The 26821-nt window shown below is 38.1% G+C and overlaps 1 protein-coding gene across 1 annotated transcript in view; it reads left to right on the forward strand.

Moving 5' to 3' along the window:
• Nucleotides 1–22330, forward strand: part of LOC139721271 (transient receptor potential cation channel subfamily M member 3-like) — a 35107-nt gene extending 12777 nt beyond the window's left edge. The window contains exons 7-26 of the mRNA XM_071632592.1: nt 128–305; nt 897–1071; nt 1532–1655; nt 2339–2411; nt 3060–3160; nt 5120–5257; nt 5922–6008; nt 8117–8260; nt 11724–11953; nt 12726–12948; nt 13571–13705; nt 14150–14344; nt 14679–14807; nt 15555–15666; nt 16438–16583; nt 17464–17638; nt 19454–19595; nt 20612–20805; nt 21440–21572; nt 22195–22330. Of these exons, the coding sequence (XP_071488693.1) occupies nt 128–305; nt 897–1071; nt 1532–1655; nt 2339–2411; nt 3060–3160; nt 5120–5257; nt 5922–6008; nt 8117–8260; nt 11724–11953; nt 12726–12948; nt 13571–13705; nt 14150–14344; nt 14679–14807; nt 15555–15666; nt 16438–16583; nt 17464–17638; nt 19454–19595; nt 20612–20805; nt 21440–21572; nt 22195–22330 (2970 nt within the window). The remainder of the gene's footprint in view (nt 1–127; nt 306–896; nt 1072–1531; nt 1656–2338; nt 2412–3059; nt 3161–5119; nt 5258–5921; nt 6009–8116; nt 8261–11723; nt 11954–12725; nt 12949–13570; nt 13706–14149; nt 14345–14678; nt 14808–15554; nt 15667–16437; nt 16584–17463; nt 17639–19453; nt 19596–20611; nt 20806–21439; nt 21573–22194) is intronic.
• Nucleotides 22331–26821: the final 4491 nt, after the last annotated feature.

Genomic DNA, 26821 nt, shown 5'->3' on the forward strand with positions numbered 1-26821 from the left:
CGGGGTCAAAACATTTGGTTCAAGACGTTTGCGAGGGATGAGATTGTTAACAAGACATCTTTATCAACGTCAATATCAATTTGATGAGGGTACATAGAGTTACTGATTTTTCTCTTTATTTATACAGCAAAGGATCAAACACTATCGTTTGACCAGTTCGGATCGGGGATCGGGGGCGTCACTGGATCCAAACCACACCCATTTCATCCTGGTTGATGATGGATCCGTTGGCCACTACGGCGTCGAGATCTCGCTGAGATCGAAGCTTGAAAAACTCATCTCGAGCAAGAAAATTGATGCCACCAGTAAGAAGAAAATCTGCACTCGAAAACATTTAGTATATAGCAACATTTAGTATCTAGTATATCAATCATAATATAATTTGTTGTATTACGTGTGGGAGGTGCGCCCTTCAAGCTCTGCTTTTTAGCATTAATCCCCATTTCCAACATTTCCGTATAATCAAAAATATTCTGTAAATTTCTCTTTATGTATTGTGTTGTGATATATGTATTCAATTTCTGTAAGATATTCATATGTTTCTATTGGAATGAATGAATGATTGATTGAATGAATGAATGAATGAATGAATGAATGAATGAATGAATGAATGAACCTATTGGCTCTTATCGTTTTCTCTCTTTTCTCACCTTCTATCCCCCAACCCTCTACACACCCCTCCCCTCTCTCTCCTTTTATTGTGTATTTAAAAAAATCCAATTGGCCCCTCAAGGCGAGGTGATTTGATCGAATATCGCGGATGAATACCATATGAGTCATATCGGTTGAGTTATCAATACCTTTTCTTGCTACAAAAAGAAAGCATCTTTATGCTTGGCCACTATGAATGTCACTGTTTTTACCTCCTTCTTCTCTCTTCTCCTGTTGTCGATCAGGTGATCGAGGGGTTCCTGCCGTATGCGTCGCTCTTGAGGGAGGTCTCAATACTATCAGGGTCGTGCTCGAGAACGTCACCCATGATCCGCCCATTCCGGTTGTCATCGCCGAAGGCAGCGGCCGCGCCGCCGATCTCATCGCGTATGCCTACAGGCACAGCTCGTCGAAAACAGGGTCAGACATACGCGGCATGTCATAGTAATAACTGTCATGATAATGGCATTATATATTAAAAGTCTAAATGAACAGTAGCAATGGCAAAAAGGAGAAGATAAACAGATGAAAAAACATTAAACTGTTCCACGAATATCTGAGGTTTATGGATAAAGTGAATGCATCTACCTTCACTTATTGCAGGTGGTTACATACAGGCTTCTACAATATCAATTAATTTTCTCACTATAACTCACTAATTACCATATCCCATCGAATTTTGTCACAATCTAATCATAATTAAGAAAAAGATAGCTGTAGACTTCTCCGCCTAAAAATAATATCAATAGTCAGGATAACTGCAGATTGCGTCTTTCAAGCTTTTGTGCAGCCTCTGATGCCAATTTTTGCTTATAACAGACGGAGGAAAAAAACAGCAAAATATATGAGAAATCCGTGCTGTTGATTCTATCCATTACAGACAAATGTCTTCGGAGGCTCAAGAGCAGCTAAAAAAGAAGATATGCGACACGTTCCCGAGGGAGAAGAACATATGCAATAAGATTCTACAGGAACTTCTAGAAGTCGTGAGGCAGAGAAACATGGTAAGCCCTGACAGAGCTAGCCTGGAAATTTTTGACAGTAACCTCACAATAAAGAAGAGCTGACATTGTGATTTTAGTAAACCCCCCCCCCCCCCCTTACCTTAAAAAGAAGAAAACACAGAATAAGAAGCGACGGTCCCAGAAATACTCCAATTTTACCTAGACGAGTGACAATCTTACTTCAGGAACTAGGTTTTCGCGCACCAGAGTTGGGACGTTTGTGTGTTTGTCTTTGTCCTTGTATGTGTTTATGTTGTGTGTGTGTGTGTGTGTGTGTGTGTGTGTGTGTGTGTGTATGTATGTAATCGTGCGTTTCTTGTTGAAATATCTTAAAAACATTCCTTGTGCGTTTGTCTGTATGGAAAAGCTCTAATCGCAGGCATGGAGCAAATTCGAATGAAGAAAAGGAAGAGAGTTAACCATTGACATGTTCATTTTGCAAAACTTGACAGGATAACTTGGTCTGTGGTTTGAAAAGGAGCTAAGGGCTAATCGCTTGTCGAAGTTCAAAATGTCGATCGATTGAACCAAGGCGGCTAAAAAGGCTACCAACCAAGTCATTGATAAGAGAAGATATAATGAACAAACAAAAAAAAAGTCCCGTAAACATATAGGGAATACCATTACTGACATAATTTTCACCTTTCCTCCGTCTATTATATTCTTTTTCCAATTTGACACAGATTACGATTTTCAGCGTTGAGGCTGAGAACAACGTCGACATTGACTCTGCCATCCTGTCGGCTTTACTGAAAGGTAAACATCTAAAATAACAAAAATCACAATTATCGATACTCCATCTACGTCTTGTTGAGACCAGTACTCACGCTCATTTCATTTCATTTCATTTTTATTTCATTTCCGGCCAAAACATATAATATGACAATTTCATATAAACAAATTAAGTACAATGTAACTGTTACATTTCCAAATGAAATTTCGATACACGTCATTTGTTTACATGACTCAATAAACATACTAGTCGAAAAAATACATGGGCAAAATGTGACTGAATCATAAGAAAGAAAAGGTCGGAAATGGAGGGGACTGCTAAAAAGCCAAGCTTGTAGAATGCAGTTTTACTCCCTAATCAAGATGTATCCACGTTTTACTCCCTAATCAAGATGTATCCACTTGACAGTATCTAGGAACATACATACTCATAGCAGACCAACAATAAGGACACAATAATTGCCATGAATTAATCTTACCATTTTTGGTTTCGTCGTAAAAGAGAGGAGAGTAAATAGAGGGGGAGAGTCTTTCTCAGAAACCTTGCGAACACAGAAAATGCATGTTCAAACAAATGATAAGACATGCAGCCCATATTTATGATGATGTGCTTACACGTACCAAGATTGAGCGCATTGAATCGTTAATTCGTTTGCTCTCTATTAATTACAGCCAGCAACCTCTCTGCCCCGGACCAGCTCAAGTTGTCCCTCATCTGGAACCGAGTGGACTTCGCTAAGGAACACATCTTCAAAAATGTCAGGAGATGGGAGGTAGGTTTGGATGATGTCCATTGACCGTATTATGGAGGCTCCTCCTTGTTCTAACATCCTTTCAATTATGAGAGAGATTCAAAGAACACGTCGGTGAACTCTTATAGCAAAGTTCTTGTTCGGCTGAAAATAATGATGATGATGATGATGTTCGTCCTTCGCTGGCGAAGACGACAATAACTTCTAGTATCACTACATTCCGTGAGTGCGAAGATTGGCTAATCAGTCCGATCCTCGCCCTAAAATATCCGGGTCATCCAGCAAGACCGACACCCACGAGTCATACAGCCCACGAGTTCGACATTGGAAAGAGGTTCATGAGTCATACAGCTCACGATTCATACAGCCCATGAGTTCCACACTATAGGTAAAAACAGCCCGCGAATTCGACAGATACAACATGGGGCTTAATCTGTTGGTCCCGTGGGCTTTGTTAGATTAGTGTCGAACTCATGGGCTGTATGACTCGTGAGCTGTATAACTCATGGGTTGTATGACTCGTGAGCTCTATGCCTCGTGGGCTGTATGACTCGTTGGTGTCAGTCTCGTGACGTGCACCCAAAATATCTGGTGCAGTGTGGACATGGAAATGCCGGAGGTAGGCCAGGCTGAGAGGTCTTGTGCCGTTGCTTCCCATGTGTCAGGGTTGATGCTACAGCATTTTATGGAAGCTTTTAGTGTGTCCTTGCAGCGCTTCCCCTGACCTCCTTGAGAAAATAAGATACTTTTATATCACCAAACGTTATGACTATAATGTATTCAAAGTAATGACCAATAACTGATCAGTGACGTTATTATACGAATGGTTCAGCTGAGGCCTAATAAAGGGTATTCTTTTATTGGATGTTTCATTTTTCTTCCTCGAGATGACATCAACAAATAAGGCCTTTTTCTGAATGTTTTAACACTTCTCACAGCCCTTCCTGTAAAAGCGTAAGTATGTTTGTATTGTTGCCGAAAAAGATCCTCCCTTGTTCTGTATAGGTCCACTTTTGGTTCGTTTGTTGCGCATTCAATGATTTCAAAAAAACTTGGACATCAATATTTCTCTCTTCTTAATCATCATCTCCTATTTTTTGTTATCTTTCTTCTCTTATTCATCTTAAATGCCATCCTCCTCTTCCTCCTTCTTCTATTCTTCATGTTCTTCCTCTTTGGTTTGATGCTATACATCGCATTACATAACTGGTTTTGTAGAAGATGTCCTGTGATTATACATTTTACTTGATGCGGTAATCCTTTGGGGCAGCTCTTATACGAAACTTTACTGGGATGATAAACTCAGGCTGTGTGTCATAAGGAAGTGCCATTTGGTGTGTACATTAACAGTCTCACGTATCATAAAGTAAAATGTGAGTATTAGTGCTCTGGTGCAAGTAAAAAACAGCGTGGATCCTACTACATCGTGGCGGATCCAACAGGAGGCTGCATTGTTCTAAGAATAGGCAGAGCAGCTCCACGGAATGATGTTGGGTCTGCAGTGGTTAACTACAGGTCCCGGTAGGCGATTCCATAGTCTTCTGGCTCTAGGGTGAAATGAATACTCATGGGAATCACTGATAGATCTAGGAACTAGGATCTAGGTACTAGGAAATTGTATAACGCATAAAGGAGAAGCTCACTCAAAGGCCCGAATTCACGAAGGTGGTACAATCTATGTCCATGGTTTAAACCATGAACAAAGACCGTAAGTTTTGTATGGGGCGCCAAGTGTTGCATGGCCTATTTCGTTACGAAATCAGGCATTTCGTGGACGAAATAGGCCAAGCAACACCTGGCGCCCAATACAAAACTTCGGTCTTTGTCCATGGTTTAAACCATGGACAAAGATTGTACCACCTTCGTGAATTCGGGCCAATATGTCTTCACTTATAAAGGAGAAGAAATCAATGAGAATCGCTCAAAACAAACAAACAAACAAACAAACAAACCCTAAGACTCTCTTTGATTGATTTTAAGGAATCGGCCCTCGAGGAAGCTATGTACATCGCCTTGAAGATGGACCGAGTTGGCTTCGTTAAGCTTCTCCTAGAGAGAGGGTTATACATGCAGAAATTTCTCACCAGAGAACGTCTGGTGTCATTGTACAACACACTGGTAAGTACGTCAGCCAGTTACACATACTTGTAATCATATCTTATCTGATTTTATTTTCCTTTGTTTACTCTTACAATCGTCATAGTTTAAACCCTCTAGATCCAATGACCTTGCATATCGATTTGTCGAATTTTTAATAGTTGTAAGTGGTCTCTATTTTGAGGTATTCTACTGATAGCTCCATGATATGAACGTGAGCATGTTTGCGTGTGTGTATGTGTGTGCATGTGTTTGTGTATATACATGTATGTTTATGTGTCAGGTTAGCTACACAGTACCAGCGTTACAGGCTTAGTTCCTTTTCAGGAATAAACTTCACGAAACACAAAATCCTCGACAATCTACGTTTGATATTGAGAAGCTGACACTGTGACTTATAGATGATCAAACCCAGGGCAGTCAATCTCAATGTCTTAGGTTCGAATCTTCGCTGTAATTTACGCACAGTCCCTTTTTCCTCATGGCCTCTTGAGGAAACCTTACTGAATTATGGATTATTATGACCTAACACTCAAAGCTTGAATACCATCATTGACCAAAAAGTAGGAACGGCAAATAACACCAACAGCCATCGTTCTTATTGGTACTGTTTCTATTTTCAGTCATACTAACTGACACGCAAAACAGGGAATGTGTCTGAGTTGTCTACTTTTAAACATTTCAGGAAGTGGACCCCTTCCCAGGCCTTGCTCTGCTTTCTCGTCACGCCAACATCAACAACGGTCACTCTCGCAGATCGAGACGCTGTGAGGTAACTCATGTGTATACTCGTGTATGAACATACATATACATATACATATACATAATTATACATAAAAACATATACGCATACGTATACGCACTACGCATGCGTGGACATACATATACATATACATATACATATACATATACATATACTTATACGTATACATATACTATGCATATGCACATGCATATACATATACGTGACATATACATATACATAATACATATGATATATACATGTATATGAATACTCATATACAAATGCATATGTACATATACATATACATTGTACAATGAAAACAAACAAAGGGAGAACTGACCAGAAACGAATAATAGTGAAAACTTTGAGCAACGAAAATGGTTTTCCATCTGGATCCCCATGGAAACTCATTTTCTTTGCTCAAAGTTGTATAAATATATATATATATATATATTTGTATATATATATACAACGTGTCCCAGAAAAAAACGAAACCGAGTTTCATTGCAATTTTTTGTGATCTTAATCATGTAAATTCATTTTATCAGATATGCATGAATGGAAGGATTTACCTGTCTTCTTTCATTTGATGCACAACTCATTGTTCATAATTCATGCATGGCTGAGTTAGAACAATAGAAAGTAATGCTACTAAATTTTCATTTTGCACGAACAAATGGCGACTTTGGATGAGTTTTTAAGGTTTTTTCGGCAATCCTTTGTAAAAAATGAAATCATGGCCCTAATATCAATTCTTTTTCCTTTCAAATGATATCTCATGCGTAAGAAATGATCTACGTCTACTCGAAAAAACTTAATTTGAAAATATGTGTCCATCTTTACTCAGAAAGATGGATAGTAATCAAGGAGTCAGTTAGCTTTCCCGACGCCTGTCCGACTTGGCAGATAACAATGGCCTTCATGCTTCAATGAATTTACACAAACATGAAGAGAGGGGTTAAAAGGGAATGTTACAGACGGTTCGGAGTAGGGTCATAAATTAGCACATGAGCCAACCACAGAGCAAAGGTATTCATCAGCGGAATGTGAAGGGGGATGAAAGTAACTGAAAAAGCCTTCCGAGCCCCCCCCCCCCCCCCACACACACACACACAAAACAGAACAAAACAGAAGACGACTTTTTGCCCTACACTTGTACCTTTGAAATGTTAGAAGCGCAAGTTCAGTGATAAATGAAGCGAAAAACATTCTCTTTCTTCTTCCCCTCCCCCTTCAAAAACTTCAAAACCCTGTCACTGAGTGTCAGTGATGAAGGACTAAGCATCCGTGAGGGAAATGTAGAGAGGAATGAAAACAGTGAAATAAGTTTAAGGTATAAAATCATGAAAATGTGTATCATTGTTGTTCGATTTCCCGTAGCCATTGGACTACGTGCAACCTGAGAATACTCACGATGTTAGTCCTCAATTATTGGTTATGTCTCATAGCTTATTCTAGATAAATGACAACAAAGGGCTGTCCGTCTCATACAGCATCCTCTGTAAATACTCTCCTCCCCCCCCCCAACAACATTCACTGTAGCACTGCGGTTGTTTTGTGTAAATTCAATGGTGCAGATGAGCCCGTTGTCTAATGCTAAGTTGGGAGAGCTGAATGCTTGTTTTGTTCGATTATCCGTAGAATTGGTAGAAATGAAGCATGCTTTCATACAAACTTGTCTCAAGAATGCGGTATTCATATTTGACGCGTAAGGTCTCATATGAAAGAAAAAATATGCATATTTGGGTTAGGAACTTTATTTTTCGAAAACGTAACGCTAAAAGTCTGAAAAATTCACTTAAAGTCACCATTTGCGCGTGCAAATGAAAATTTAGTAGCATCACTTTTCATTGTTCTAACTCAGTCATGTATAAACAATGAACATTAAGTTGTACATCAAATGAAAGAAGAAGAGTTTATCTTTCCATTGATGTATAGCTCGTAAAGAAAATGTATGATTCCGATGGTAAAAAGTTGCATGGAAACCCGGTTTCGTTTTTTCCGGGACATGCTGTATATATATATATATATATATATATATATATATATATATATATATATATATATATATATATATATATACATACACGTGACAAAATACACACGATGAATCTCGTTTGTAATTTTTTCTGCAGAAGAGTGAGGCGAAGATAACTCTCAACGACGTTGGTCGCATCATCGAGCATCTGCTCGGGAAGGGCTTCGAATCCAACTATACTAAGTACAGCAACCACTCCACCTCATCCTGTGTAACTATCACGAGAAATCCATGTTGTGAGGTATGCTTCAGTGCTTTTGTAGATGATAATGTCTATCCATATGTACTTTTCTCAACTGTTTTTTTTTTTTTTTTAGGATTTACGCTTTTCAATTCTCCCATAGAATATGAAATAAACTAAGAAAATTACGAATATTCTCGATCACACAACAGTTGACTGTACACCAAAAATTACAGGTAATCAACATCATCTCCCACCATGATATCTCTTCTCTCTATCACTTGATATCGTGTAACCAATTCATAACCAATAATTCTTTGGAAGAGGCGCCTTGATTATGATGATGATGATGATGATGATGATTATAATGAAGCTGCATTTATATAGCGCCATCTATTTGAAGAGACATTCAAAGGAACCCGGCTCCCACGATGTGTCACACATCATTCACAAAGTCGCTGGAAAAAAAAAAATGTTTCTTCAGTTCGGATTTGAAGGTATTGAGGTTGCTGCAATTCCGAAGTGGGATTGGTAGAGAGTTTCACCGATTAAAACGGCTTTTTGTTGTAGTTGTTTTAGCTGATCTTTTGTTGGTGTTAATATTAAACAAAGGACCAATAAGTAGGACAAATGAATGATATTACCATGGGTAATAGCACGATGATAATTATCTGAATTGTATAATTTGCCATGAAATCGTAAAGCTGACACCAAACTCCTCTTATGCAGGAATGAAAGCGATAAAGTATTCGTTTGTTTGTTTGATTTGATTTTCTTCAACATAAGTTCATACATAGATCAATTTTCTTTTCGGCAATATCACAGAAAACATCTACATACCAACAATGTAATTGATAAAAATGAATGTGTACATTAGTTTCATTAACCAAATTCATATTGCATTACTAAATTTGCAAATATGATATGAAATTATGTCGCACGAGAAGAAGGACTGCCACTATAAAGTGGTTGCATGAACACGTGGCAGTCAAGAAACTTTACCTATATGGGGGGGGGGGGGGGTCAGGGCAGGGTAGAAGCATCTAAATGAATTTTGTTTAGGAGGATGGGAGAAAAGGCCTGAATATGTACACTTCATTCGGTTTTATATTCTTGTGCATAAATACTAATGAAGACACGTGGTAAACTATAATAATGATGATGGTGATGATATTTCAAGTGCCAAATACAAAATGTGAAGTTTTGCGAAGAGGTATTCTCCACTCTTTTCCTTTCTCGTTTGTCTTTGCTTTTCTATTTTTCCTCCGTCTACACCACTATTTATTCTTTTGTTCGTCATTATCATCTCTTCCTGTGCAAGTTTTTCTTTTCTAGTCATGTCGTCATCAATGCAAAGCGTTCTTAATTCATGCACACTTATCAAGAGCACAATCATTGGCAGTGACTAATTCGCATACGCGACACCGTTGTCGGCACATTAGGGATCCTGAACTTTCACTGACCAGCACGCAGGAAATTGGATTACAACGATTGACCCAAATGGGCAAATATCGATATAATTAAGGCAGATGTCCTGTTGACGAAGAAATCTTACATCATTAAGGAACTTGACCCATGACCAATAAGTCTTTTCGACCCGTCCAAAACACCGTCTGTCCGTACTGAAGACAAAGAATGCATGACTTACTGTTTCATCAAGGACGACTACAAGATACTGTCGCCTGCCTGTGTGATGGAATCACTTAACTCATTGCTAATTATTTCACGTGTGAGGAACGTGAGATAATGCTGATTAGTCATACCAAAGAACCGTTATGATTGCTTTACTGCTTCAATGATTAAAGAAATAAGAAGTGTTGGCCGAGGTCACATAGCACTGAATGTTTGTACACACTTTGCAAGGAAGACCCGAATTTCCGCTCAGTTTTATCGCTGCAAAGGAGCTCATATTACTTCATCCGCTGTTTGCATTCACTGAGTCTTCGCCTTTAACTGAAAAGAATGGTTAAAGGTCATTCTTCTGGGGTCAGTTATACAGAATAGATGGCGCAGGATGTGTGACTCATGTGATGTACTTTCTGCTAAATGTAGGACCTACTTGGATTGTTCATGAAAGGGACTATGGGGCGAGGGGAGGGATATAACTAAATGTTCCATCCTTGTTACTGATTAGATGGCGTCTCTTAAACCACGGGCAAAGATAAGAAAAAGACATGCATTTACACGGTTGAATCGACGTTGAACTGAAAGTTGTGTTTGAGAGGGAAGCGGAGATAATAATGTATCGGTCGCTTGAATGGAAAGAATGACTGAGACAAAAAAAAATATGAAGTAGTGTTACGAGTACAAAATCGTTAAGATAACAACTGGCAGAGAAAAAAAAACCCAAATCTGATATAGTGTATTATTATTATTATTATTATCATCATCATAATCATCATCATCATCATAATAATTACATGTTTATACAGCACATAGTCACAGAAACAGACGCAAACAAACACACCCATATGCACACACACAGATACAAAGATGGATAAATGGATAGATAGATAGATAGATAGATAGATATATAATAGTTACATCTTTGAATATAATAGGTAGAGAGAGAAAGAGAGTGAAAGATGGAGAGACAGAGGGAGAGAGAGAAGGGACAAGGATAGAGAAAGAATGTAATTATGATGATGTCGACGAAGATGATGAAGAAGAAAAGAAAGGAAGAAGGAGAGTTAATAGACATTATGCCTTTTCTGTATCAACAGCTTTTCATCTTAGCTCCAGCCGCTACCGTCATAACCGTACAGCTCGTTTTATACAATGCCATCCTCTTTGTGAATGATCTTAACGGAGACTTCCGGATAACTTTCAGTCTTTTGAATTTTGAACATCCGTAAATTGGTCAAACTGAATGCAGAGCTTCAGAATTCATAGAGACTGGGATGAGGAATAGGAATGTTTCAAAATCATTCACAATAATTAAATCAAATGAACACCGATGACGACATAGCAGCTTCACATGAATATGCATGATTGGATGCTCAAGAAAGCACAATCACTAACAATGAAAGAATTAAGAAAGCATGCATATAGTCCGGCACCGGTTTACCATGCTTGTGAAGTTGTTAAGCAAGTGGTACTGTAATGGAATTACATTACTACATTACTGGAATACGTGAGCCTCCTCAGTCATCATCTTCGCTCAGTTCCGCTTTTTGTAACAGTTTCAATACTTTCCAATCTGAACTGAAGACCTATCTTTTCCAGCAAATTTGTGAATGATGTGTGACACATTGTGGGAGCCGAGGGCCTTTGAATGTTTCTACCGATAAATGGCGCTATATAAATGCTGTTTCATCGTCGTTATTATCATCATCATCATCACCATCATCATCATCATCGTCGTCATCATCATCCTCAATTATGCTTTGGGCTTATTTCAAAGTATTTGAATATCTGCTAAAGGACCACAATGCGTTCCACAAATCTATACATGGCACTAACGATTTACGAACTACGTGATGTGAAATTATTCGTCTGGAATGCCACTTTTTCTGTCCTTCAGGGTGAACCTGAGACTGCTTATCTTCACGATGACAACCTCTTCCCTTACAACGACCTCTTCCTCTGGTCGGTGTTGACCAAAAAGTACAACATGGCTTACCTGATGTGGCAGCTGGGCAGAGAATCTCTCCCAAAAGCTCTGATCGGCTTCAGACTCTTCTACTCCCTGGCGAGACTGGCGCGATCCAAGTATAACACCGACGCCGCCGACAGACTCACCGAGCAGTCAAGGTTTGAATTCATCCATCTCGCTGCTATTTCATAAAGGTTGAGAGTAAATTGCAATGAATCGCAAATTGCGTTTCATAAACAAACTTTGCGATTTATCGCAAATAACGCTCAATCTACTGAAAATTACGCTTGATTTTTCTTAAAATCAAGCGTAGACCCTAAGTGTCTTTATGAAATAGGACATACGCTCAATATTGACCTTACGCTCTTTTCAATGAGTTACGCTCAATAAATCGAGCGTAAGATCAATCGCAACTCTTTATGAAAGAATACAGTCGCTAGTACGTTAATAAGTTATTATACAGAGAATCATGACTATGTGTAGTTTTAGGCCATCATTAACTAACTATACAACCATGTGCTGCCTTACAACGTGGAAGAACAAAATAATGCATCAGTGACTAAAATTGCAGGTCAGTGTTAATTAATACTGCCTTGCCTGCCAGTTGAACTGAGCGATGCTGGATACCTATTATTGCATGTTATTCAGATTATTCACGCTGCTCATGGGTGGTAATCGAACTTAATAGGCTTTGTTAATCCTGAGTTTAGAGTTTTCCCGCTCTTTTGGTGCATCTGCTTTTTCACCTCTCCATGTCTCTTCCCCCCGCCCCCGCCCCCCTTCCTCTCTCTCCCTCTCTCTCTCCCTCTCCCGTTATTCAGTTCAATCAAAATTTGAGTAGGCCTATTTAGGAAGATATGGGAATTTTGTTATTTTGCTTGATACTTTTTTAATGCGTAATCATTATTATTTTTGACTCATCTCCCAAAGGTTGTATGAACAGTTGGCGGTTAGTCTCCTCACCCAGTGTTTTGAAGAGGATGCCAAGTACACCCGACTACTGCTGTGTGCAGAGCTTGGGAATTGGAGTCGAATGACATGCCTGTCGCTGGCGGCTAACTTCAAGCATTCCCGCTTCATCGCTCACCCTTCTATCCAACTGCTCTTGAATGACCACTGGTATGGTCAACTGAAGGCCATCCCTGGGTTAAAGGTCAGATTAATACCAACTGAAATGTGTATTCCTTATGACTATAAAAAAGTTTGATAAGCATGACACCTATACTCGATTTATAGAATGAAGTTTGTCATCATCCTTGTGAGCAGGTTTAGCCAGAGCGTGGAAAAATCACAACTATTATCATAGTGTTACCGTGGGTAAAATTCAATCTTGTTCTGGATCATTTCCATTCATAAGTGCTTTTATCTTTGCCAATAATGCAAATGGCTCTCTTAATCAAATTACGTCGACATTTTTAGATCATAATTTACGATGTAAGAGATATATTGTCGACAATGTTAGTTTCTTTATTTGCATTATCCGTTTCTCATGTCAAAACAAAATAGAAAGACAATGTTGCCAATAGTTGTTAAAACAAAACAAAACTAAATTACAAACAGACAAGGGTAGTGAAAGGAACTAAACGAAAGTACAGTTTTACGTAAGACTACAGCATGATGATGATGATGATGAAGACGATTGTTATAACTGTTAGTATTATGATTATTATGATTATCATTGTTATTATCATCATTATTATCATTATCATTATTTTCGACACTAATATTATCATTACTGTTATCATGCTCGTAATCACGTGGCTGGTGGTTTGCAGGCCTTCTTCCAGTGGCTGCTCTGCACCAATGATGATGTGGACGATGATGTCGGCCACGAATACCGAGTGACGTCGAGAAGAAACACCCGACAGTACAGCACAGCAGACCTCTCCGAGCCTACATCGCCCAAGGTGGTAAGCATCAAAGAATCATCATCAAAATTTTTGGAATGACGACGATGATGAATGACGATGACGATAATGTTACTACTATATATACTACTACTACTACTACTACTACTACTACTACTACTACTACTAGGCCTACTACTACTACTACTACTACTACATATACTACTACTACTACTACTACTACTACTGCTACTACATAATATACTACTACTACTACTACTACTACATAATATACTACTACTAGTAGTACTACTACATAATATACTACTACTACTACTACTTCTACTACTAATACAACTAATGCGACTACTACGACTACTTCTATTACACCTACTAAGACTACTACTTCCAGGCCTACTACTACTTCTGCTACTTTTCCCTACTCCAACCTTCGTCTCTACTCTCATAATGTATCTTATCATCTCTTCTGCGTTGCCATGGAAACAGCTTTACGAGCCTGGACGAAACATCATCCGCTTCTCGCTGGGGTCCGAAGACAAAGGAGGAGGCGGCGGCAGCGGGGTTTCAAGAAACAGAAGGAGGAGCCCCTTCCACCTCTCGACCGATGACAGGGAAGAATCATACCCGGAGAAAGTTCGCATCATCTTCACGGCACCCATCGTCAAGTTCTGGATCAATGCTGTGAGATCATTTCTAAAACAGTCAGACATACACAATGTTGGACTTAATTCGATGAATTAACAAAATAACGTTTAATCAACAATTGAGACAGTTATCTTTATCATTTGTAATATTCTTGTATTGTGCAGTAAACGCATCTTTTGCCGCTAACATTAATTGATTTGAGTTTAGCCTGACAATCTGCAAAGTAGCTTTAGTAAGCTGTTTCATTAAGGCAAGTACTTGTATAAGCGAAATAAGCTTTGAGATCTACGAAGCTCTCGAAGAACCAATCGCTTCTGCAGAGTTTCGTCATTACACCTCAACCTCATTGCCCTTATCTTCCCGTCGCCAGATGTTTTACTTCCTGTTCCTGATCGCCTTCACCTACGTGGTCCTGATGGAGCTCAAGCCTGAGGTCCCCTACGTCGAGTGGTTCGTTGTCGTGACCGTCTTCAGTCTCGCCACGGAGGAAATAAGACAAGTAAATATTATCATCGGCCTCGTGAGAGCGCTTTTCATTTTATGCGAAAATCCCGAGGGTTGGGCGAGGACCTGGCCTAGGATACAGTGAAAAGAATCCACCAGTCTTTTTCAAATTACTTAATTCTTTAAAGTTCCTTATGTATATCATAATGAAAGAATATACGACCCATATGAGAAGATAGCCCTTCACACTTTTAAGAAAAATAGGTTCAACTTTGCACATTTATGGGTGCATCTTTGCATCTTTCAGACCAGTGAGCAATCTTTCTGACCTGAAAGGTGCAAATTGGCACCCGTAGAGATGCTCCCAGTGTGACACCGGTAAAGGTCCAAAGTTTAACTTATTTTTTTTTTTTAGACATTAGCCCACACCTAGTGTAACATTACTTCCAAGAAGACTTCACGTGACAGAGACATAAACTAAACATAAGTCGAAAGGAATCATCATATCGGGCTGAGAACCTGAAGGGCTTACTATATCGAGCTAAGTGACCTAACGTTTCATGACGATACATTCTATTCAATACAAATAAAATTTCCCTTTTCTTCCTTCCTTTTATGCTTTGACAAAGAAGGCTCACATACATCATTTCATGAATGATTCATTTCTCTTTTTTTTCAGGTGATTGTCTTTTAAAAAGTGAAAAGTTTAAGAAGATTATGAAAAAACACTAGCCTATAACCTTGTATGTTGTGTTTTGTGTTGAGTGAAGGTTGTAATGCTGTTTATTATGCTCATTCATAGCTGGTGATGCAAGGAGACAGTGAAATCCTCACGTTCCGTCAGCAGTGCAGGATGTGGGCTTCTGACAGGTGGAACCTTTGGGATCTTGTGGGTATCATCACTTTCACAATCGGTAAGATGCCCTTTACCACACAGCGTTGACTCAGTCCATATCTCTAAATTATACATGGACAAAGTCATTGATTAGTGATCCACTTGATAGCACACATAAAAACAAATCTAACAAGCCGGGGAGAATCCTATATAAGGCATCAAGCGCATCCCGAGTCAGTACGTACATTCCCTACTCCTGTCTTGACACAATAGTACGATTATGCGTCAAAAAGTACTATTTATTGTATAGGTTGATGAAAAAGCCAGTTCGGAGTTAGATCATGGGCATATTGGTATGAACGACCATTCTTTTTCTCAGTCGGTTACGGGCACTTCACTCGTTTTCAGAGCGACATTGTACATAAGTTTTAAATAACAATTTATGGGATTCGTGAATCCTGTTCAAACAAGGTATGAACTAGGGTAGACCAGATGACTAAAATGATCCATCAATTAACACTTGGGAAAGCATCCAAGTCATTATATTGCGTTAAATGTATTAGCAATTGAGTTCTATTGATCTTACCAAATACCATTTTTACTGTCAGGTGGATGTGCTGGCAAGCAGCATTTATAAGTATTACATGAATAATTATTACATCACAGATGCTTATCCCAGTGAATTTAAAAACCAACATGCCTATTGATTCGAATTACCTTTTCTGCTCATGCGCAAAGTGGAACTCCGAAGTGGCTTATTAAGAAGTAACAGTAGATTAAGCTGAAGGCGTTAACCCACCGGGAGGCGGGGCTGTGCGCATGATTGAATTTCGTTAAAATTCTCTTCCAGGTTTTGTCCTCCGTCTGTGGGAAAGAAACCTCGACCTCGGCCGCGTCTTCTACACGCTCGACATCATGGTCTGGTACGTCCGTATCCTCGACATCCTCAGCGTCAACAAACTGATGGGACCCTACGTCAATATGATCGGCAGAATGGTGAGATCGACCCTTTCAATTTTATGACTTTTTTCAGAGTTATTGATTATTGTAATCCTTCTCCATGCTCTTTACTAAAGACAGACAATACTTAGATTGAACGATGGGGGCGCTAAACCGGGAATGTCCGCATGATTGTTTATGAAAGAAGCCTCACCTTTAAAGGGGATGGCTAGTAACCGATCAGTGGGAATCAGTGGGAATGCTGGGGGATGATTGTTCCAATCCTTGTGGGATTCATTTAAGAGTACATTATATATCTACTGTTGTGTGAAAATTATTTGCTTCAGAACGGTCTCATGTTCAAGTAATCTGCAGATTAATGCCCCGTCACTGACCAGGCACGCTAACCTGGAAACATTAAACTGCACATTATTTGAATATGAGACCATTTTGAAGCAAATAATTTTCACACAACAATAGATATATAATGTACTCTTAAATGAATCCCACAAGGATTGGAACAATCATCCTCCAGAATTCCCACTGATTCCCACTGATCAGTTACTAGCCATCCCCTTTAACATTGAAAGTAATCTATAATCTAAACATTCATTCTAATAATTTAGTGATCAAACCGCTTTTTTTCCCAGCAAGAAAATCACGTTTTTATGTACTCATTCACTATGTTATAATTTTCACACAAATCATTAATTATGCTATTGCAAACTATGTGTTTCAACCATCAATACCCTCAAATCAATGCGAAGTGATATGAACTCTACAAATTAAACATCACTTTCAGTTGTGTTTGTTTCTTTACTAACACAGAGTGCAAATTTTTAATTGAAAAGGTAAGTAAACGAAATATACGTCCTGAAGTTTTGAAAATGGCGACAATTACTGAAAAATTATTGCTATTCCGTTACTTCTTCTGTAGATGAACGACACTGCCAAGTTCATCGTCATCCTGTTCGTCTTCCTCATCAGCTACGGTGTGGCCAGCAGGGCGTTGATGAGCCCGATGAAGGAGTGGGACTGGAATGTGCTTCGCGATGTCGTGTACACACCGTACTGGCAGATCTACGGCGAACTTTTCATTGACGAGAGTGATCGTAAGCCACCGGCCTGTGTGCCATCCCCCCCCCCCCCCCCCACCCTCCCCGGAGTTAAAAGTAGTAGCGCTCTCATTAGTTAAACATTTGATTTTATTTTAATTTTTTTTTTAATTTGATTTATTTCTGCTTGATTCCGTTACATCAGATATGATTATGTACATATCATTTATGACAAACAGTATATCGATATATAGTTTTTAGTACAATTACACAAGACATTTAAATACAAACAGCTTATGGAACTTAAACAGAAGGGTCTCCAAAATAAGCCGAAGCTTGACGGTATATGGAGACTATATGTTTACCTACTCTGAATAGAATAGGGAATAGAGAAAGAGAAAATAGGGACGGGTAGGGGGAAAAGGGAAAGTTACAGAGTGTATGTGTACCACTCCAACTACTTTACAATAATAGTAATGATGATAAATACAATATGATAATGATATTAAAGTTAAGACGTTCAGTTGCCTTTGCCGGAGTAATGACCGAATATGCACTATGAAAATAATAATGTGTGAATACAAAGTATCCTATACATATTGTTATCTGATATGGAATGAAATATATCGTTCTTATTTTATGTACGCAGTAATGGTAAGGCACATCGTACACATACATATACATGCTCATACAATATACATGATGTACCCATCCTATACATACATATATATTCATATTCATAATATGGATAGATAAATAAATCGATATATGTATGCACGAATACATGCATCATGTACCACGTACATATTCATAATTATAGATTTGATTATAATACCATAACGGAATCAGAATGTTATCCTGGGGAATACTGCTGAAGGAGGTGAAGTTTTACAGCCTTCTTAAATGAATACATAGTGGTCATATTTTTTATTTCGATGGGAAGGGAATTCCAAGTGTCAGGGCCGGAGCGTCTGATAGAACGATGCACGAGTGCGGTTTGGGGGTTAAATAAATGTAAATTTGTGGATTGTCTAGTTGGATAAGAGTGAATCTCTGTATTTGACCGAAATATTCTGTTGAATATTGGAGGCAAGAGGTTTGACTTGAGACATCTTTATGGTATCGAACAGACGTATAGTCTACACTTGCTGGTGTATGTTAACACAAGGTTTTACTTTCATACTCGGTTAACTGTTAGTATGGCTTGATGGATACTTTCATAAAATTTCTGCTTCACACTGACACCCACATCACATTTTCTTTAACCAACTACGTTTCAAAACGTAATGCTACGTAATGCAAATATGCATTAAACATGAAATCATGTTCACATGTCCTCTATCGCTCCCCACCTGTATGGAACTCACTCCCATCTTTTCTCCGTGAAATTGACAAACTGGATCACTTCCAAGCCTCACTCAGGACTCACATATTTCACCAGGCATTCAATTGCTAACTCTCTTGGAAGAGTCTGCGCCTTTGAATGTTTCTACAATAGATATAAGGCGCTATACAAAATGCTGTGGATATCATCATCACCATCATCATCATCATCATCATCATCATCATCATCATCATCATCATCATCATCATCATCATCATTATCATCACATTATGTTTTCGTGTTTTTGATGTGTTGTTGGCGTATATTCATAATTTCCTCCTCTTTTCTCGGTTTTTGTTTTCTTTTCATTTCTTAATAAACTTCTTCCTCTTTCAGCCTATTATAACTCTTATTCCATCTTTCCTCTCTCTTCCATCTCTTCTCTCCTTGCTCTTCTTTCATTCAATTCGTCTCACTATCTTAATGCAAACATATCTTGCAGTCGCTCCACCATCCATGTCCTCTGTTTTTTCTCCTTCTTCCTCCAGCGTTCATCCACAACTGTTCCTTGTTTCCCCGTGAGGGACTGGAAACTTGTCACGTGGGGATCGTCCTGGAGCGACTCATCATGGGTATCTACCTCCTCATCGCCAACGTCCTCCTCATCAACATGCTCATCGCAATTTTCAAGTAAGCGCTTAAACCCATAGTGTGCTAATCACTCGATAAAGGCGGAAAATCATACTAGTAGTGTGCAGACGACTTTGCACATCATGTGAATACTAGACAGCAGATACAATACACACGTACCCGCAGTGGCCGAGAAAGACGTTGCTACTTCATTGCTAAAGGGGAAAATCCAGTCCAAATATAAGTTAGTCTGATAAGAAAGAGTAAAATGTTTCGACTTCAACAGCAAAATTTTGATCGAAATCGGGTTAAAAACAAGGAAGTTATGATATTTTGAAGTTTCGCTAATTTTTCAGAAAACAGTTCTTGAATGGTCAATATGAAAAAATGCAAATGGAAAAGTGAGCATGTCATACCCTCACAACTTGCCATATTATAGTTTGTACATAAGATTTTGGAATTTCCAGTTTTTCATTCAAACGCAATTACGCCCGAGGCTCAAATCCTAATATATCTACTAGATTACTATTCTGAAGTTATTCAACCAGGAATAACACCATGTTTGAGACTTCAATGAAAGAAACATTGAATTTTCGTCATTTTTTTGTACACGATCAATGGAAAATTATGAGGTTATGAGATGGTCAGCTCACTCATTTGCATATTCACGTTCAAGACACGCTCAAACGCAGCAAAAAAAAAAAACAAAAAAAAAAACCCAGAAAATATTCAACCAAGCTGACATAAAAGGAGGAACATCGCGCATAAATGAGCATCCCTCACTTACATAATCAACACAGGGTCATGGTTGGATGCAATTAAGGAGAAATTTGCCATGCAATTGTGAACGACATTTTTTGTGATGTCTGTAAGCACTATTAATTCGTTTGTCAACTGACATGTTGTTTTAAAACGCATTCTCATTGGTGAACTGATGGATACAAGTGTATGTCTTCGTCAGATGATAATCACTATACTACGAATCATGAGATGAGGAAAGCAGTCTTGAGCAGGTAAACTTTTCCAAGAATATCAAAAATTGCATTGATTCCATCCGCTGGTTTTGTATCCCATAGCAACACCTTCCAACGGGTTCAAGAGAATGCAAACGAGATCTGGAAGTTCCAGCGATATCGTCTGATCATGGAATTCAGCGAACGCCCCTTCTTGCCCCCGCCCTTCATCCTCATCGTCCACGTCTACCTCGTGGTCAAAAAAGTAATGACGTCATGTTATCGTCATCGAAGGACCAAGCCTGTTTCAGATATGAGTAAGTTATAGAAATCTTCCTGATGTTCGAGCTCATAATGAATATTATGCTTACTTCGTCGAGTTGGAGCAGAAACACACTTAGATTGCCAATGACGGCTCTCAGTCCATTTTTGTTGGTCAGTCTTTCTCCTACATCCAAAATACTCTTCATTTATCGTGTGAAATTTATACAGTTCGATAGAAACCATCGAGATACAGCGTGATAAAACTGTTTATTACTCAGTACCATTCAATCTCCACTTAAATTTGATAAGAAAGCGATAGTAAATTAATGGATTGACACAAAATAAATACTGTATAGGTTCATGTACTTTGGCAACAATCAATAGTATTTCTCATAGTGCATAATGAAGAAGTATCATTGAAAATTTTTAATTTAAAGCCTTGAGTAACATGAACTCGGTCAATTTTGAAGCAAAGTAATCTTCATTTGGATTAAAAGTGTTTGTTAGTTTTCGTTATCACCAGATCACGTTTGATTGCAATAAGCGTGTTTATGAAACCGCTCCTCCTCTCATCGAGCTTGCCTCCATTCTCCCCTCTTTCTCTCTTCCCCCTTTTCTGTTTGTGTCTGTCTGTATGTGTGTCTGTCTGTGTTTGTGTGTACGTTTGTGTGCGCCCCTCCCCCACAGAAATACAGCTTGACGATCACACTCTACAGCTGCTGTATAACTTTATGGAAGACATCGTAGAGAATCACTTGAGAGAGGAAAACTTGACGGACCAACAGTCCATCAGTGGAACCATTGAACAAATCAGTGAACGGTAAACTGCATCATTGTGTTATGATTTGCTGTTATTTGTTTTTGGTTTTTCGTTGTGGTCGTTTCTATGGAAACACTGTATGCTTGTACAATTTGTTGTTGTTGTTGTAATGAGTGCTTGTAGCTCTCACTACGAGACCAACGTCCCTAGAAAGACTAGGCAAAGAGGATCAAGTTCATTGCCTAGGGGCATAACGGCCGCCACCAGGGGAATTGAACCACGAATGTCTTATCGAGACGACTCTCGTTTCTTTGGAAAGTACTGTGCTGTCATTATCATAGATCATTTTCTCCTTCCTATAATCATCATCGGTATGAAAGGACGTACTTCAATTATTTTCTTTTGAAATAATTATTCATTATTATCATTACTATTATTATCATTATTATTATTTTTGTCATTATTATAATAATTATTATTATTATCATCATTATTGTTATTATTATTATTATTATTATTATTATCATTATTATTATTATTATTATTATTATTATTATTACCATCATCATCATCATCATTATAATCATCATTGTCGTATTCTTTGTTGCCGTTATTTTTTCCCGTGGTGATTTTGAATCTCGTGTCATCTATTAGAGAAGTCTGTGATTTGTTCTGAAATTAGGGTGGATGCCTTTGCAACGCGGTCGGAAGAGCAGAGTCGCTATGACAACGAGAACCGGAGAAAGCTGGATCAGCTGACGGAGCGAATGACGAACCTGGAGAAGGCAGTGTATAACTTCATCACACATCACCAATAGGATATCTGGAATTCTACTTATAATCATCGTGTGTGCGTGTCATGACATAATGGTGTGCGATAGTCTCCCATTATTGGAATAAGTGAAGCAATACTTCTCACGGTATGTGAGCAAGGGAAGACCGATGCACCATCCAGTTATCGAAGTTCTACTACAATACATTGTACATTGTCATTTATAAGTAGTGTACTGCCCTCTACGACAGGTATCTCCTGTCGGCGAGGACGGGTGCGAGTGAAACACAGTGTAACCAGTGATATTTTCTTGATCTCGTTAAAGTGAATGCACATGCATCCGCTTCCGGCCCTTTTGTTTGTATGCAAAATGCTTGATGACTGATTTTGATGGATTTTGATTGCACACGTGATGCAATGTTTCACATGTCATGAATAATTTTGTGATAAATTATTCAGAATTTCTTCTCATGCTGCACTTTATTACTGTCCTGAACAACTTCAGCAACTGACTAAGAAAGCAATCCTTGTAAAGGGTCCTCTTTACTATAGGAATGACAACAAAAAGTCTATGCAAAATCATTAAAATGTGAAAGAAGGGAGATTAAGTAATTGATGATGTAGTATACATTCAATCCCATTTACCTCTAGCCCATACATGGCTTATATTGTTCTTGGTATATTCCGTTACTTGCAGTTCAGTTACAAAAATGTTTGTTATCATGTACAATTCTTAGATTTCCTTCTTAGTATTTGTGGGATTTCATTTCTTGTTTTTGTATCTTATCATTTAAATTCGGGTGACTAACACAAATGGTGTCGTAGAATACTAGATTTAGTTGACTTGAATCAAAGTTGAAGTGACAAAGATGTGAAGTATTTTGATAACTTGCTGTTTCTTGCATTCAGTAATGAATATGAAAGTGATGTTGCCCATCAGAAAAGTATTAAATGTTATGAATCCAGGTGCAATACTGTAGTTTCTCATCCAGAACAGTTATTCTAATACATGTACACAAAGGTTGGTGTACTTTAGAAAACCTTGTCAGCTGTGTATTCAAACATTGTCCATTTCACCACAGATAAGTTGGTTTCAATACAGATAGACAGACATACATGTACTTTCAAAGTTTGTTCTTGTTCCAAGACATCAAACTCTCGTTCATATTCCACGCATACTCGTGGTGTCAGAAGGCATAGATCAAGTGAATGAAATGACTCGCCGCTCCAGCGCTTTCAGTGATTAAAATTAATATTAGTTGTTTCATCTATGCATAGGCAGAGCAATACAAGTAAAAACTAAGCTGCCAAGGATCTAAAATGATAATGATTCATAGAATACAAAATAATGTACCAATAAATCTGTTTGTGTTGTACTCTATCCATTTGCTCAAGGGCGACAGTTATTCTGATCTGTAGGCATTCAACAACATAAAAGTATGTGAGAATGACTTTAAAGTATGGCATTATAGTTTTGGTTGAGATGGGGAATCAGATTTTAGCTTTTTGAGAAATAATTATAAACCTCTTATTAAATATCAAAGAGCATATGATTCTAAGAGGATTTCAAAGTTCATTTGATAAGAATTAGTTTTGAAGTGGCTGAGCTATCCAAAAACCAAAGTAAAGCGAAGTGGTACTAATAAAAGGTGAGTCCCACCTTTTATTAGGACCTCTTTGCTTTTGGATATCTCAGCCACTTGAAAACTAATTTCCATCGAATAAACTTTGAATAATAATATTGAACAACCACAGTCATACTCAGATATCAATGTTTGGTAAGGCAAACCACCCACAATGGTGATTTCTTTATTTACAAAGTCGCACGTCACGACTGTCCATAACAGACAGTGAAGTAACACTCATAAGAGTCTCGGACACAGAACATACAACATAAGGCCAGCCTGTAACTCTCTTATATGTCCACTTCAGTCTGTCTGACAAAAAAATACTGTCTGAAGTTAGTGTACGACAATAAGTCTTGGAAAGTAAAAAAGAAGGCAGAAAATTACCTCAATAATCCACTTCATAAGAGCTTAATTCACTCCACAATGTATCAGATTAGTGGGCTACATGACTCAAAATTTGGGATTGCATAATACTGAAATACCTGCAGCACAAATAATACTTTAACAGAAGATATGAAATAAAAAGGAACACCCTGTCACATGAAGAACACTGAGATTGCACAGTATTGCCAAACACACTTTGAAAGACTTCAACTTAATTAAGGCACATATTCCACATGAATAATAAAAGGATAACGGTCATGTATACTTGTATAATGCAATGATCGCCTAGAGAGAGAGGGAAAAATGAGGCCTTCCCTCAATTTGTCTATGAACTCTGAAACCATTCTACAGAGGCAGGGGCCACTGAACTGGATTGGAGGGGGAGGGGCAGTAGCAACCTATATTTTTGGCTCTTTTCAAAAAATAAATACAGTAAATAAAAATTGAAACAACACAAAGATTGGGAAAAAAAAAGTCACAGAACGTGTGACTCTCCGACTCTTGTGACTGGTGGGTGGGGCAACATTTACCCTTGACCCCCACCCCCCATCTCCTATTGGCCCACAGCACCCCCTCCAATAAATGTTCCATGGCCCAGGAGAATGTACTGCAATAATGACGCATGGACTATTTATATACATATTTTAGATGCACTGTATATTGTCTTAAACTTCTATACAAATAATACTGTGTATAGGTATCGTCAATGATAGTCATTTTTTTGTCTCATACATTTCCACAATGAGAATTACACAATTTGGTACAAGCTTTGTTGAAAGCAAAATCACGCACACCAAAATAATTCTACATCTTTCTTACATATATGTAGCAAAATGTTACAGAGTATTATTACTATGCTGAATAAAGGACCAGTAATCATACACTTGCGCCCTGTATCCAGCCTTATACCACTGTATAGTCTCCCTTGCATAGCAGGATTGAAGTGTGACCAAAACTTGAGATTTATGTTGGCAAGTCTTCTTCAACCAAGCCAACAATGCATTCTGGGTGAACATTCATGCATGTCTTACTATGTACCTATCTGTAAGTTTCTACAGAAATGGAATGTACCATGATCACAGATTGTCATATTGTGCCTTGTACTTCATACCAAATAAAACAATATTATCACATAATTGAAGCCTCTTGTCATTTCCTAATGAGTAACAATGTCACAACTTCAACCACTTTTATTTCTGGTCATGATACAAAATATGAAGTAGTAATAATAGGAAATAATGTACTCTACAGACCAGTATCCTTCGCCAGTTGTAAAATAATTTGAACCCTTTTCCTACGGAAAACTGGTTGGTCGCATGCATACACTGTACAATGTCTACACGGATATCAAAATCTTGTCCAATTTTCATCATTTATGTGAGTTATCTTCTCCCTCCTATTAGTCAAAAGTTTAGATACTCTGTTGATGCCAAGTGATACATGTATCTCATAGACTCTGCTATAATGCTAAGGCAAATACATCAAGTATACAATATACTTGTCTTCCCTACACAGAGAAAGTATGACACAGACTGATAGAAGTTAAGAGAGTATCACAGAGTAAAGTTGTTTAAAAATAAAAGATACACATCAGAAACACAGAATTCTTACCCCCCCCCCCCCCTCGCTTGTGGGTTATATTGATTTCAATTTGTACGCACAAGAGACCTATGGAAGCTCACACTATCAACCATGAATCTGGACTATGAGGTTCATAATAAAACATAACGAGAAAAAGGCCTTGATGTAAAAAACATCACAAAAGCTTGACAAAACTGATCACAGTTATGATTAAAAAAAAGAGCACATAACATGGAGAGGTACCTATAGCTCCAATACTGGTGGGATTGGCAAATACATGTAACATAAACTAATAACATTTGCTGCATCTAAATGATACATTTGACTTTCGTAACAGTATCAACTCTTGTTATAATGTGACACATAAATACGGTAGTACTATTGTATTTACAGTCTCTACTTGTTGCATAACATTGTAATTCTACACACTTCTACTGGACAAAAAAAAATATGGGATAAAACAAAACATCCTCAAAATGAGAATATTGAAGTAAGGTAGATGTGAATATGCATCAGGCCATAAATATTTTATGCCTGAAATAAGTAAGAACATCACAGAAGTACGTATAAAAAAAGGAATCATATTTTGTCATTTTGCTGCTAACATCACTAAACAATGTCACATTAAAACGGAATTGCAACATAGCTGAGTCAGTGTTATAAAAATGATTGTCGTATTATATATCTAGGCGTATGACTGTTTCCGCCAAAATGTTTGATTGAAAAATGGAGATGAATTTAAGAACCTTGACATTGTTTGTGGTATTTTCTTGCCAACAGATTCTGAGAAATCAAGAAATAAATGAATCCTAGCCAGGATCACATGCTTGAAATATTTACCACACCTGTTTTGATATATTTTAAACTGTGCAGATTACATTACATGGGAAATTCCTTTCTCAAACACTGACATATCGTCAATGAAAGGAATTGTACAATAGTGT

Source organism: Diadema antillarum, unplaced genomic scaffold (genome assembly GCF_040938485.1).
Source record: "Diadema antillarum isolate AM-2024a unplaced genomic scaffold, OU_Dant_1.0 scf00000141, whole genome shotgun sequence".
NCBI classification, from domain to species: domain Eukaryota; kingdom Metazoa; phylum Echinodermata; class Echinoidea; order Diadematoida; family Diadematidae; genus Diadema; species Diadema antillarum.